General features: G+C 40.1%; 1 protein-coding gene across 1 annotated transcript in view; it reads right to left on the bottom strand.

The window, feature by feature from the left end:
* LOC138472584 (rap1 GTPase-GDP dissociation stimulator 1-like) overlaps positions 1 to 14,970 on the bottom strand; it is a 674,436-nt gene extending 659,466 nt beyond the window's left edge. Inside the window, exon 1 of the mRNA XM_069610828.1 lies at positions 14,790 to 14,970. Coding sequence (XP_069466929.1) covers positions 14,790 to 14,793 — 4 coding nt within the window. The 5' untranslated portion in view covers positions 14,794 to 14,970. The remainder of the gene's footprint in view (positions 1 to 14,789) is intronic.
* Positions 14,971 to 15,216: the final 246 nt, after the last annotated feature.

Raw genomic sequence — 15,216 nt, 5'->3', positions numbered from 1 at the left:
CAGTGATGTCATCAATGACATTTGTGATGTCATCTTTGATGTCCTGGGTGTTAGTCTTAGCAGTGCACAGTGGTGGCGTGAATTATGGTTGCTTAGCTTACCATAACTGGCGATTTTCAAGGGTTTTTCGGTTTTACTTGTAAACATAACATCCCTTTAACAAAGGTTTTTCATTGCATTTCATAGGTTTTTATTAGTGCAACTTAACCATGATGTCCCCTTAACAAAGTTTTTTCATTACATTTGATAGGTTTTTATTAGTGCAACTTAACCATAACGTCCCTTTAACAAAGTTTTTTCATTGAATATATATATATATATATATATATATATATATATATATATATATATATATATATATATATACCTATACACATATATATTCACAGGGTCTTTGAACACACCCTGAGGAAGGTGGACTGATTTCTACATTGGACTGTCGAAACGTGCTGTATCTGGGGATCCTGCTCAACAGCCAGGGCCCCATAGAACATCTAGTGGCAACACGCACACCATCCACATGTTGGCAGACCCTTTATATAAAGAGAACTTTATCAATTCAAAACCTTTTTTTTATATTTTAACACATCCTGAGTGATGGGAGGGATGTGATCAGAAAGAAAGTGAACAAGTAACTCACAATTGAGAATCATTGACGAACAAGGAGTTAAATATATCTTCTCCACTTTTATTTAAGAAATATATTTCGATTCTTCCTCCTTTAATCCTTTGTTTCTTATTAATTCAGGCACTAATCTTGTACCAAGCGAGATTTTATGAAGATTAAGGCTAACCACAACTCTTGGGTCTTCTAGTCTCCCGTTCCCCTTTCAGGGTTTCTTTCTCCAAAGTACTGTCCCTTGGCATTATGTTATTTTCTTAATTGTTGTTGTTGATTTAAGTGTGTGATGATTAGAATGTGTTAATAAAACCAAGCTACATTTTGTAATTCTTTAACAATTGTTTGAACTGTTTATTTATTATTTTTTGTTATTTTGTGTGCTTGTTTTAGGGTTGTCATACCAGACATGTAGAACAGGATAGACGTATGATACCTGACCATGCGCAATTAATTCTACTGAGCGGGAAATTCATAAAAGTTCAATAGTGGGTTATTTTGTGTCATATGGTTATGTTACCCAAGCCACCATTGAAAGCAGGGGCTTACCCAGTTTATGTTAGATAACTCAAGAAAGGTAACAGAGGAAAATGTATCAGTAGATTGAACGCAATATTGATATGTCAAGAAAGACGTATGATTACATTCTCACAAGAAGATATAAAGATATAAGAAAAATAAATCCAGGGGATGTAGTTGGAAGTAATGCTTTTAACCAATGAAGCACAGTTAGGGACCAGACATTGCATAAAACAGAGAGTTTACTGGTGACCATCATTGGATAAGGACATAGAGTGTGTAGTGATGGATATGGGTGTGTAGTAAGTGATAAACATTACATATAATAATCCACTACTGTATTCTGTACAAATTAAATCCATGGAAATAGGTTGTGTTGGACATGTATTGATTCCAAACTCTACGTGAAAGAGGAACACATATGATGGTTTTTGTTAGATTAAAAAATGAAATATATAGAAGTGTAATATGTAAATAAAGTGGGTTTGCTTAAACTGACATTATTCTGTTTGACTGTACCCCGATCATACTACAGAATAGCTTTAACATCGTAGAGACGTATGAGAAAGACAATTATTTACTTATTAATCCTGTAAACTAATAAAATATAAATGTCATATGAAAAAGTAATCAAAGGTTTTATGTGGGTGCTTTCTGGCACAAATTGGAGAGGGTGACAAAACGTACATACTCGGGTTTCCATTATGCAGTAGGAATGTAGATTTACCTTTTAAACCATTGCTAAGACTGAAGATTGCTCCTATCTTAGCACAAATAAATACGATTTATCAATGGTATGGGTGATACTCATTATTGCGCCTTACAGAATATACAAACAAACCCATGTAAAGAAACGGCAGTCATGAGCAACTGTTCGTGCATAGGGTCCACACAAACTAACCAACTATGAGACGACAGGAAGGTGAGCTCCTTGTGCTAAGCCTCTAAAACAAGAGAGGATTGGGAAGCCAGACAGGAGGATCTGACAGATGTCAGCCCTCCAAGTATAGTCACTGCTATGACCAGCCATGCACGTTAAGCTTACAATAAGCAGCCCTGCATTTTGAAACTGTACGAGTTATTCTGTGTACACTTGCAGGTCCACGCGGGATGCTTTGAAATTGCAACGCCCGTTTTGATTACAACAAAAAAAGAAAGAAACTGAAGACACATTTTTAAAACTCGTTTGATTCTTCTTTATTCAGGAGTGCACCCAAGTAGGGTAAGATCCAGGGGGCTCATATGGTACAAGGGATAACATGAATAACATTGCGCACAACATACATATAGAATACAAAAAAACTGAATTCTCTTTGTGTTTTTCTTGTTCCCCTCCCGTCCTCCCCTTCCACCCCCACCCCGTTTTTCACCATACAGGTGTGGCGTGACGCACGGCAAAGAAACTCTCCATTTTGTGTGAGAACAGCATTGTAAGTGGTGCTGTGGCCCTGAAGAAATAGGTTCGTTTTTTTTACACCACTGAAACCAGTAGGCCTTTTAAACCTCTTGATAATTAGGGTGTTAGCAGTAAGCAGCGCGACAACTGCATAAGAGAGATGCATTGCTTAAAAACAACCACGAGACATTAATGGTATTCTTAAGTAATTGTTTTAATTTTTATTTTTGTTTTTAGTAGCTGCAACAGGGAAGAAGAATAAATAAAGGTACTTCACGTGGGAGGCTGGATGCACACAGTGTGTGCTTTTTAGAGATGAACAAAAATGTATACTAATGAAGCCCAGATAGGTATAGGGCAAGTTTCTCTTTCTATCCCCTAACCCTAGATAAGCGGTCCATCAGCGCAATCTAGGGTGAGACAACTCACTATGGAATAGTTACAATGTTGGAGGGCAAGTTTTACATGCAGGTTAACTTAAAACAAGCAAAGAAAAGTAACTAGCGACCTAACACTATTTGTGTGAAAAAACATTGGGTGTGTTGTTAAGGTTAATATCCACCAATGGTCCCCCTCATTATTACCCATAATTAATTATTATGAAATGTAAGCAGTAGACTGTATCATCTATAGATTAGAGACCTGTGAAATTAAAAGAAATAGAATTGAATGGCCATTTTGGGGGGCTTGATCTGGAAAACCACCTTACAACTGCAGGAATCTGTGCTGATCGCAGTGATACAGTATACGCTAGGTCTTATCTCTATGAAGGTGCACATTTGGTGAAAGAGGCTGCTTTTGTACTTCAAAATGAAAACTACATCCACTAAAACCTTGTATGCATATACATTACAGATGTTGCTAGACAGAAGTGTGCATTGTGTGGTTTTGTTCATGCAAAAGTGTGAAGCTGTTATATTGGAATTGGACAATGACAAGACCATTTTTAACAACAGGATGCTTCACAAGAAAATATTATGGGAACACGACTGGTCCATTACTTTAACCTATTTGGCAAAATGTGCAGCCTTGCAGGATATGTGAAGTTTCTGAACAAAGGGGTGGTTTACCAACATACTTATGTAAATTCGCTTCTAATAAATATAGTTCTCTTTTTATGAGATTTTTTTAAAATCTATTTACACTGAAATTCTTGGGCACAAGATGGAGTATGGCTAAGGAATCATGTAGTTGCCATCTGTGTGGACTGGTGGTACTGACTGAGAACATCAAGCACTTGACACTGTACTGACAAAAGAGATTTTTTAAGAGGACTGGAAAGTTGTAAGAGGTTTGGTGCACACTTTATTTCTTCAGAGCCGTTTTGGAACATAATTATGCAGGGGTACACAAGTATTACTGATCAAAGCTGTGTTTTGATGCATTATTAAGATTCATGAACTGCTAGGTGAACAGCTCTATGTAATCAATTGAATACTTAGAATGGAAATTATTTAGTTTTAAATTAATATTATATATATTTTAACAGATTTGAATGGCTTATTATAGTATTTTCAAATCTGTTTAGCTTTTTTCTGATAAATTCTTCGATAAAAGAAAAACATCAACATCACAAATATTTTCATTAGAATAAACTAATATCTTCAATAAAACAGCAACATGACAATACATTATATAAAAATGAATAACATCTATAAAACATAAGTGGATAATAAGATATTGCCATCAAAATATCCCGTTTGTACCATGCAACGTCTAAATAGTTTGCAAAAGCCACAATAACGTCAGGGCAGGTCAGAACTTTAAAAAACAAAACAGCATACCAAGACCTGTAAATATAGTTGTAGCCAACAGAAGTTATCAAATATGTTTTCTTTATATGTTTATGCAATGGGCAGTAGAACAAAAGATGAATCAGGGATTCGACATTTTATTTGTAATATATACAGAAAGCGGACATGTCTTTGTTCCAGTTTGCCACTGTATCTCCTAAAATAAGCAAATCCATCCTAAAATTCATAAACTAAGCTCTTTTAATCTCGCAAAGTAACAAGTTCAGGTAATATTTCCAGCCATTGGACACCTTAGCACATACATGCTTAATAGACACAGGTCCCAGGAAGTAAACCTGACAGGCAAATAGATTTTTTTAAAACCCCCCTAAAATGTCTCTTTAATCTTACTTAAGTTGTTTTAACGGGTGTATTAGTTATTGATTTTATATTTGTGTAAGGGTTAGCTGATAACCAGACCACAATAAATACATGAATATATACAAAAGTTGCTACTAGGAATGTTATAATTTAGAGAAATATTTGACGCAGAGGCCAGTGTAGTAAATTAATAGCCTAAATGGTGTACAATTAAGTTCACATGATATGTGGAGATGTTTTAATGAGAGTTGCTTAAAACACAATCGCACACGCGTATACACCCAGAAGGGAATGGCATAGACCAATCATAGAGGAGATTCACTATGCTGTAGTCAGTCTTTTACCTTGGTAGGATATTTTGAAAGGGTTATTATTGGTATACAGAACAAAAACAACACCATCTTAAATAGGTTACCCATACATGGCAATAAAAGGGAGAAACAAAGTACCTGGATATTTGTGACTAGCTAAACCAATTGACACTAATTTTGATGAAATAGAGGTAAACAAAATGAAGTCCTTAGAAAAGTCCATAACACAAAACAGCAAGAATTATCATACCAAGCAAGTAATTATCAATGCTGGTGACTGGTTAAGAATAAGGAAGCATAGGCATGTGCAGAAATGGTGAGTTGGTTTATCATGTTATAAAGAGGCAAATAAATAATAGAGTTGCACTTTGTTCCATGTTCTCTGTTTCAATAATTTACTACAATTTTGTAAACAGTGTTTCTGTATTTTTAAAACTGGCAAAACTAGGTGTATTTTTTAAAATAACTCTACTATTCATTTTTATGGGTGCCTGACACCTACCACACCTAGAACTGTGGCATTTTGGGGTGGGTTTGAGTTTGTTGATGCAGAAGCAACACCCTGAGGTTTCCCTTTGTCACTCAGGCTTGGACGTCTGTAGGACTGGCTTGGACTGACAATGCCCAAAGCACAAGACCCACCAAAGTTCAGTGTCTGCTGGTGTTGTGGGATAATGTGAGTGAGTTCATGCGGGCCTGTTTGATGTATTTGTGTGCTGGTTGTGCAGATGGTAAGATAGTAGTTTGAACAATTGTATTGGTTCAGTGCACTTCAAAGAGATATCATGTGATACACATCTCCCCAAAAGGCTCCACAAGAAACTACTCAAACTGTTTGTTGAAAGAAATCAGAAATTGTGATTTCCAAGTGTAATACGCTTGTGTTTTGGTGCCCAGGTCTATTAAGTGTCACAGCCCGACTTTGTTGACACCCACTGACTGTTAGTCTCTCCAATGGCCTTGTGGCTTGAAGGCACGTCAACTCTTCAAAGTTCCCAATCCTTCCATGTCATAGTCTTATTCATGAGCAGTGTCACATAGCTGGTCTCTGCCTCGTATGAATGAAGCAGTGAAGAAACAAATTCACTTACGTGTGCAAGTTCCGCAAACAAACCCTCACCTTGGGTAACCTGATCCCCTGGTCACACATTTTGTAACCCAAGAATCAAGGGTGCTTCCCTTGACATATTATATGCCTCTAGTTCTTTCTTTATGATTTGAACCAACCATGCTCACATGTATATGTTTTATGTTCTTTTGGATGTATGAATTATATTCTGTATATAAATACCTCATGTATATATGTTTGTTTATGTGTTAAAAGATTCAAAGCGATTCAATATCTTTGTAAAATAAAATACCTGTAATTTACAGGATGTAAAAAACAATGAACTGTGATTTCTGACCGCAGAACAGTTTTGGAGTCAGTTTGCCCTGGACACACAGGGGCAACATAGAGTAGAGTGTCATTAAGGGTCTCTGCCGCCATCACATTCTATTAAAAAAGTTGCATGAATCTATTTCTGAGGATAGAATATTTCCTGGCAGGGCACACTTTTTGAATTTTGGGTGGACAGTCCCAGTTTTTCACACCATGTCCACTTCTCCCATTAAAGTTCTGTAAACTAATGAAATGGCCCACTTTTTAGAATATTTTTTCAATCTAGATCCTTATTTGAGAATATCTTCGCTTTTTAAAAGGTGAATCCAGTGCAGGTTGGGTGAGAGCCGAAGGGAAAGTATTTTGTGAAGGAGGGTCAGTGTGAAGGTGAGCATCTCTTACTGCTCTTCTTGCTGCCACACTATTTGAAGGTACAAAAAATAAAGAAAAAGGAACATATGAAAGAGCATGGAGAAGTGATGGAAAGGCACGGAAGGGAGGAACCTACGTAAGTGAGTGATGAGGTCACAGAAGATCATTAAAAAGATGGGGGATTTAAAAAGAGAGGAGGGCATAGGAGTGGTAGAAAATGTGTCTGCACCCAAATGTTGTTCCACTTGGGGCACTATCAAATAATGTATCTTCCAAGTACTCAACATAAAAAGACATTACACTTTTCCAGAAAAAGGTAAACTATGCACATTTCTCTTGAAAGGATTGTAACATCACTCATATATCACACCTAGATTTAAAGGGTAGTCTAAATCTAGCTGGGATTGAAAATAAACTCTTCTATATTGTTCATTCTAGTCTGTCTACAGATTTGGTAATTCCGGTCAATGCCTGTATATGCTTCAACTGTTAGCCTTTGTTGCCCCTTTTCTATGCCTATTGTGTTGACTTTACAAAAATTGGGCCATTTGTGGTTTTTAAAATCTGGTCACCCTACCTTCACTTCACAGGAGGTTTACATCTCCTTTCCAAATTTGCACTGTGCTCCCTCTAGTGGCCATGTAATGTAAATATGCTTTAGACGATTAGGTACAAAACGTGAGAGGGATTAAAATGTCAATGTTAATGTTAAAGGATATTTGTACCGCACACTATCACCACCGTTATGGTCCCCTGGCACTCTGGTGGCTCTGAAAAAGTGATGGGGGTGAGTTAGTGGGAGTAAGCGGGAAAAGTGAAAGGGAGCAGTGATGTGCCATTGGCAGCATCACCCCGGTTAACTCTGTTGGCTGGGCTTGGGGTGTTTTTCGGTCGGTAGACGTCATGTGCTGTTGTGCGAGTCTATGTGTTATTTGTTTTGTTGTTGCGGTATAATGAGGTTTGTGCGGTTTGTTGTGGTATAGGGTTGTGGTTGTGTTTGGTTAGAGCTTGAAGGGTGTAGGTAGAGAGGTGAGATTATTAGTGGATTGGTTATTGGCATCGCTGTCTATAAGCGATGTGCTGAATTGCCAAGTTCTATCTAGGGGTGGCGCGCAAACATCACTGCTTGTCTATCTATCTCTGGCACCAGCCTATATTCACAATCTCTTCCATAAATGATGCCTGCCAATATTCACAACTGTCTAAATTCGGCCCCTGCCCACCTTTGGAACTAGTCTATATGTGCGGCTAGTTGGTGTTTACGATTCCATTCCATCTGAGTGTGACGCATGCTAACATTCAGTTTTATCTATACGGGACGTGGGCTAATGTCTATGATTTCGTCAAGGCAGGGCACATGTTAGCATTCACATTTCTAAGTGTGGCACATGCTGACATTCACAGTTTCATCTAGGTGTGGGACTTCCTACCATTCATAATCCTGTCTAGATGTGGGTCAAGCCAATGTTCACGATTTCATCCAAGTGAGACACATGGTATCCTTCATGATTCCATCTGAGTGTGGTACTTGCTGACATTCATAAAACTATCTAGATGCGACTCCATCTGATGTTCAATGTTCCATCCAGGTTTGGCACATGCTATCAATCATAATTTCATCTAAGTGTGGCACCTGCCATCGTTCACAACTCCATCTAAGTGTGGCACCCGCCGACATTCATTGCTCATCTGGATGCGACTTAGGCCTCAGTATAGGATCCCATCTAAGTGTGGGACCTGCCACCAACCATAATTCTATCCAAGTTGCCCCTAGCGACATTCACGATCCCATCCAGATGTGAGTCAGGCTAATGTTCATAATTCAATCTAGATGTGGCATGTGCTAACAATCGTGATTCCAGCTAAGTGTGGCACAGGCTGACATTTATTCATTCAGAATACTATCTAGTTGTGACAAAGGCTAATGTTGACAATTCCATCTAAGTGTGGTGCATGCTATCATTCACAATCCTATATAAATGCGATGCAGGCTAATGTTCACAATTACATCTAGGTGTAGCATGTTCTGACAATCATGGTTCCATCTAAGTGAGGTACATGCTATCATTCACAGTTCTATCTAGGTGTGACACATGCTATCATTCACAAATATCTGTGAGTGTGGCACATGCTATCGTTTATAACTGTCTGAGTGTGGCACATGCTATCATTTATAACTGTCTGAGTGTGGCACATGTCTAAGTGTAAATCATCAAATTTCAACAGGAAAAAAATGAAATATTGAATCAATTACTCATTTAATGATAAGATTAAGCTGAAACACAGGAACAGAGGTTGTTGTGCAGCTTAGCATTTCCCTGTACTATGCTTCTTGAGCAGACCTAACATTTCAGGGCCAGTGGAAGATATGTGCCATCTGTGTGACTGTCCAGGGCGTCACATTCCTGGGGTTTGCAGCAGCCTCTCCCCACCAGAACCCTGATTAGGAGGATGCTGTTGCGCTAACACCACTCTCGTATACCTGCCATTATCGCCATGCTAATGCCTTAACACATCTCTATGGGTTTGAAAGGGTAGCTCTAGGTCGGTTGAGAATGGCTACTAGTCTCTCTGCATTAGTGCTATTGTTTGGGCTGTAACAACTGATGCAGGCTTTCGGATCAAAAAGCCCCCACACAGTTCCCCCATTTGACAAACTAAATATGCATCTTTTCTTAAGTTGTGTGTCTTTAAAAGGCTTTAATTTGAAAGGCTGCAGTTTGGTTCACCACCTTCGGTCGATTCCAACAAATGCATCTTACATATACATTTGTAGAATGGCTGAAAGGAAAGCCTTGCGGATCCCGCACTCCAAGGGTCCTCTTTCCTTTACATGAGACGTACGACTGTGTATGTGGGGGCAGGGGAATGTGGAGGTGGGTGTGGTGGGCAGTAGGGAAGTGGGATATGGGGAACCCCCATAAAAAAATAAAGAGGGCAACTTCAGGTTGACGAAAAAGTGATCAACCAAGATGAAGACTTTCAAATGAAAGTCACATCAAAACACCTAGAACCATTTTTACCAACAAGAGCAGAACAAAAAATAATTAGTGAAGGACCTAAATTGAAGGCTGGATTCAAATTCCAGCTTTTCTACTTATCTGAAGTGTGTTCCCTTGGGAAAAGAATTTTGTTAGGGCCCTTTATCTGCCAGGTTTGTGCGTCCATAACAGTACTGAGTTCATATTATGTAAGTTTTGATAAAGCCATAATTATAGTTTAACAGACCGTAAGTGTTGCTCCATTTATGTTATGTAAATATGATTTTATACTGTGCCAAATCACCTTGTAATAATAGTGGTATTTGATATGCACATCAAGTAATGTGTCTCTTATTATTATATTATTGTAATGTAAATCCTCATGATGCATTCGAGTATCAAGGATTGATGCCACTCCTTATAATTTCTATTTCTGTATTGTGCCTTCAGGCGATGCCAATACCTATGTATTGCCCATCCTTAGCTGCACAGTGCCTCACAAATCCTAGAACTTTTTAAAAAATGATCTTGTATTTGGAAGTGACTTGCAGCTATATTTTCTTTATTTCCTATCAATATTTCTTTTTTGAGGATTTAGAATTTTTTTTGTAATCATGTGGCCCGGTATTCTCTGCCATCCACGTAGGGTTCAGTATATTCCATGGTGTGACATAATGTGCACCATAATTTCACCCGGCGCCGTTAGTCTGACATTACGTTGCGTAGAAAATATCAGCAATGGTCAGTGTGGATCTTGGTCAGTTATGTAAGCCTTTTTGGAAATGCTTGGATTACTTACCGGTAATCTTTAGCCCTATCCCTACTCGCTCTTGTCGGAGTACTTAACTTTGAGGTGTTCACCTCCAGCCCTAGGAACCCATTTTTTCCCACCCCTCTAAGGTAGATATACCTCCAACATCCCAGCATGCGCTCGTTAATATTCCTAAGCATAGTCTCAGCCCCTCTATCCTCATGGGGAGGGAGAGGCATATTGTAGGTACTTCGATGAGGATGAGTTGGAGTAGTGAGTGAGGTTACCGATAAGTAATCTAAGCTTCACGTACACATCCCTCCTCCTTGTCCCAGTACTTAGATTTGAGAAATACCAACTTTATAAGATGGGGCCTGTGAGAAGACTACACACCAAGACGCATGCTGCACCACTCCACCACATTTCTTTCTTGCCAAACTAACCAAATACACTCTCCCAAATGAGTACCTGTTTTCAGAATTCTGATACAAGATGTGCATGATTCATGTCCTTCCAGATTCGAGTGTCTTATGCATGTATTAGGCACTGCTCATCTGGCAGTCGTTTCAAGAGCTTGAAGCCCTGAACCAAGCTGCACTTTCCTGATGTTTGGCTACAAGTAGCAGGATGGATAAGCATTCTCTACCTTCCTGTTGCTTTGTCCTTTACACATTCATCTCATTTCTCAACAATGCTTTTATCCCTATGTGAATGGCTTAACTCTTGACCTTCCTTTGAGCAATGGAGTAATGATGGACCCCTTAGGAGGGTGATGAGGGGGAAGAAACTCTATTCTATGCACAACTCAAGATCCTGAACACCAATTCATCGCTTCTGATCACTTCCCACTCTTTCACACAATCTGTTAGCCTTGCCCCCACTGGGCTTCTGTAGCCATCAAGGTCTGCTTCTGTGGTGATGCTGGTTGGTTTGCGACCTGTCTGCACTTTATGCCAGTGGTTTGATGAAATTCTTTCTGTGGGTCTGAGATCTTGTAAGACTTTCTGTAGCTTCTGAACATGTCATTTTGTCTTTTTCCTAAGTGTATCTACATGCTTGTTATCATTTTTAAAAACTTTGTGTACTTTGTCTTCTCGGCCATCTCCAAAAAATGGGCTCCCTCAAAAAGCATCCTCAAAGTAGCCAAATTTTAGTTCCCTTGCGAGTGGCAGTAACTAAAATGTATGTGTCTTCTAACGGAGAACGACAGCCCCATTGTCATTAGAGTTGTTCTCGGACCATCACATGCTGAATCCGACAGCAACTCTATCAGTCAGTAGAATCCATTGTATTTAACCCCAATGCTCCTGCCATTTCTGTTATGAACTTTACTCAAAGGCAACTACGCTGGTTGGTTTCGGTAGCAGTGGAAAACTTGCCAGCCCAATCATCATCGCAAGGGAAGTGAAACAAGGATGCTCACTGGCCAAAGTGTTTTTTGTTTATATATAAACAACATGGCCTCTGAAGTACTGACTGTGCATCCAGACGATTCTGTTCTTATCGCCATGACTCCCAAAGCTTTGAAAGTCCCATTAAAAGCAATATCAAAGTAATATAAATCAAACTATTGAGCTCTTAACAAAGCAAAATCAAAGGTCATTATCACTGAACAAACAAAAGGGAAAGAAAAGACAAATATTAGTTTAATTTGGAGGGAGAACCAATTGATCAGGTGAATTCCTTTGTGTAGAAATCTCAGGCAACCTCTCTTGTAAACCACACATTACCTCAATGCTGAGGGAACCAGTGGTAGTCACCAGAGCTCTGATGAGGTTTCTGGAGAAACACACCAATTACTAAGGGCCGCAAGGGGAGAAGATCTTCCAAGCAAAATATGGTAGCACTGCGGCATATGGTGGAAATATGGGGGCTGGATAGAAACATCACGACCATAGGAATCAGCGAGGAAAAATTCAGGATGCAGCTCCTGTATTTGCCACAGGGCTTCCAAGCCTCATCCCTACAAGCGCGTGTGGGTTTCCATTCCCAAAGGAGAAGGGTGATAGCACAGCAAGATATGCAGTCAATAGAACACTGACAACAAAAACAAACTTGGTTGATCTAGCATGAAAAGAAGATTTTGCCCAACAGGATGCAACGAGCTAAAGAAATCAACTGAATGATGAATTAAGCAAATTGGGAATTGATCGGATTTTAAAGCTACATTTTCAAACCACACCTTTCGATAGTTCGCTGCTCTTAAAATGTAAAATAAAATTTGCTTGAAACAGTGGTCTTAGGGCAAGAAAATTGGCAAGAATAAGCAAGCAAGGCTAGAGATATCTATATGGCAGATCGTTTACACCAACCATATTTGGGCAGCTTATTGAAATCAAACGAGCGACGACTCTTTGCATTGGTGAGAGCAGATAACTTGGCCATAGGTAGCAATAGGAAGAGATGGATTTGTTCACCCGATTCAAGTTGCATAATATGTAAAGCAGAGGAAGATACTCGGGCGCAGTTTATTTTGCTGCGCTGCTCAGGTGATGATTTTCTACACTCCAAAAGAGTGCTCTCCCACTATGAGAGTGAGATGGCGTTTTGAACGACGGAAGCGCAGCAATGTTGTTTCTTCTGGGGGATTTTGATCACAGCGGTGACTGCCTTCCTGGAAACGTGAAACAGTTCAAAAATAACTGTTACTAGCATCATATGAGAGAGACACCACGAATTAGAATTATTCTCGTTTTTCTATAATTGTTCATTTGTAACACAATACCAGAGATTGGTTTCTAAGCGCAGTATTGGGATTCGAACCTGTGTTGTGCTGATTTGCCCCTGAGCTATCCCCCCTCACCCTGGGAGTTAGTGGCAGCAAGTAGGATGCTGTGAGGGATGTTTTCGTTTTCGTGAATGACTGCCTCTCCCCTACTAATGGTCCGTATTAGACTGCAGTTATTGACATTTAGTACACATGTAGCCTTTGTTTTTATCTCTATTTTAATCAAGTAAACATTTTAGAAGAGTTTGCAGAATAGTGTATTTATATTTGTAATAGCAGCCATTTTGTTTAAACAAAATGCTGTTTTTAGAACCCCAGTCGTGTTACTCTATTGTTTACTTATATTTAATTGCACTTTTTCTGTCATGAAAGGTTTAATCAGCAGAACATCTTTTTAAATAAATCTAAATCTAAAAATCTACTAAGAACTCTGACACTGCTTCTCTGCTGAGCTCTTTTTTTCTTGAGATCTGGTGACTCACTTGAGCATGATGTGGGTTTTGAGGAGCTTAAAGATGATGAAGAAGTTGAGGTGGAAGAGAGCACCACCTTTTCGAAGTCCTGTCCCGATGCTGCTCTAGGATTTTGTTAATGTGAGGATTGGGCAGCCTTTGTAGTGTTTTTTTGGTTCCAATGTACCTCAGCGCATTGTCTTCCGCACAGTCAACAATTACCTGTCCCGGAATACAGGGAGGGCGGACACTGTTCCAGGAGAACCCTTTTTTGGAGCTGCAACCAAACTCCTCGTGGTTTGCTTGACGGCCTTCTCCTGCTCCCTTCCCCAGGATGCCTTGCCCAGAAAGCCCCCCAGGGAATTTCCCAAGAGGGGGAACACGGTCCTGATGCCCTTTAAGCTGAGATTTAAGGGGTTTTCCACACACAGAGAATGCAAAATCTTGGTCCCTGTCTGAGAGGCAGGACATTAAAGCAATAGAGGATGCTGGAATGTTGGTGGTAAATATATTTCCGAGGAGTGGATGAAATAAAGAAAAGATTGAAATGGTTTCTGGGGGTGGAGGAGAATATGGCAAAGTACCGTACTGGGACGATGAAGAGGGGCGTGAATGCAACTCCTTACAAATGTTCTGGTTAAAGAAAGTGCCATTATCCCGGGCGGGCACTGCTTACATATTCATATCATAAACAACCAAACCATTAAGTTTTAGGCATTGCCTTTAAAAGCAAAGGCAAATTAAGTTTCTGGGAAGAAAATGTGACACAAAAACATCCGGTGTGAAGATACTCAATTTAACATGTGCACAAGTACATTAAATGCTGTACCTCTTTTCTGCTACCCTATCCATTCTATTCTTCTCCCCTTTTCTCCCCCTCTTCTCTCAAGCTCTCGCCTCTGCTGTATCTTTCGCACGAAAGCTTTACCTCGCGCCCCACTTCATCACATATCTTCCAGAAACGTAATAATAATGTATATTTATAGATACGCTGGAAGACAGAGCCTCGCGCGCGACTGCACACGGCAGGTGCTTCGTGGTGATGCAGTGGCATTCGAGAGATCTGCTGCCGGCCGTCATTCGAAGAGTCCAGGGCGGGAGGCGGGGGTGGAGTTGGGATAAAGTTATTGCCTTGTCATGGGTGCTGCAGTGCTGGGGTACTCACCCATCTTGCAGTGCTAGCAGCAGGCGCAGGACTCTCGCAGGCGCAGGGCGGGCTGAGTACGCTGTGCGCGGCGCAGCTATGTCCCTCAGACGCCGAGCTGCGAGCAAGTGACTGCGTATAATGCTCTGCAATCCGCCCGGGGCGCGCGCGCTCTCTCTTTTACGCTTCACCACGCGCTTCTAGCTTCTCCTGCCTCTCGCTCTCGCTCCCCCCTTCATCTCTGTCCCTCTCTTTCCTTTGGACGAACGAGAGACTCATACAGCGCCACATAATTACTAAATAGCAGCAATACGCTTCCTTTCTCTCTTCGCCCCTGTCCGCGTTTTGCGTCTCTCTCCTATCCCTCTGGTGCTTTCTCTCAAACCCCCTTTTATCCCTCCCCCCCTTCCCCCTCTCTCTCTATCCCTTTCTCTCTCTCTCTCTCTTT

Source organism: Ambystoma mexicanum, chromosome 8 (assembly GCF_040938575.1).
Source record: "Ambystoma mexicanum isolate Mex_15411 chromosome 8, UKY_AmexF1_1, whole genome shotgun sequence".
Classification (NCBI taxonomy): Eukaryota; Metazoa; Chordata; class Amphibia; order Caudata; family Ambystomatidae; genus Ambystoma; species Ambystoma mexicanum.
Note: the sequence above shows the minus strand (reverse complement) of the source record. Positions and strands in the feature narration are given on the sequence as shown.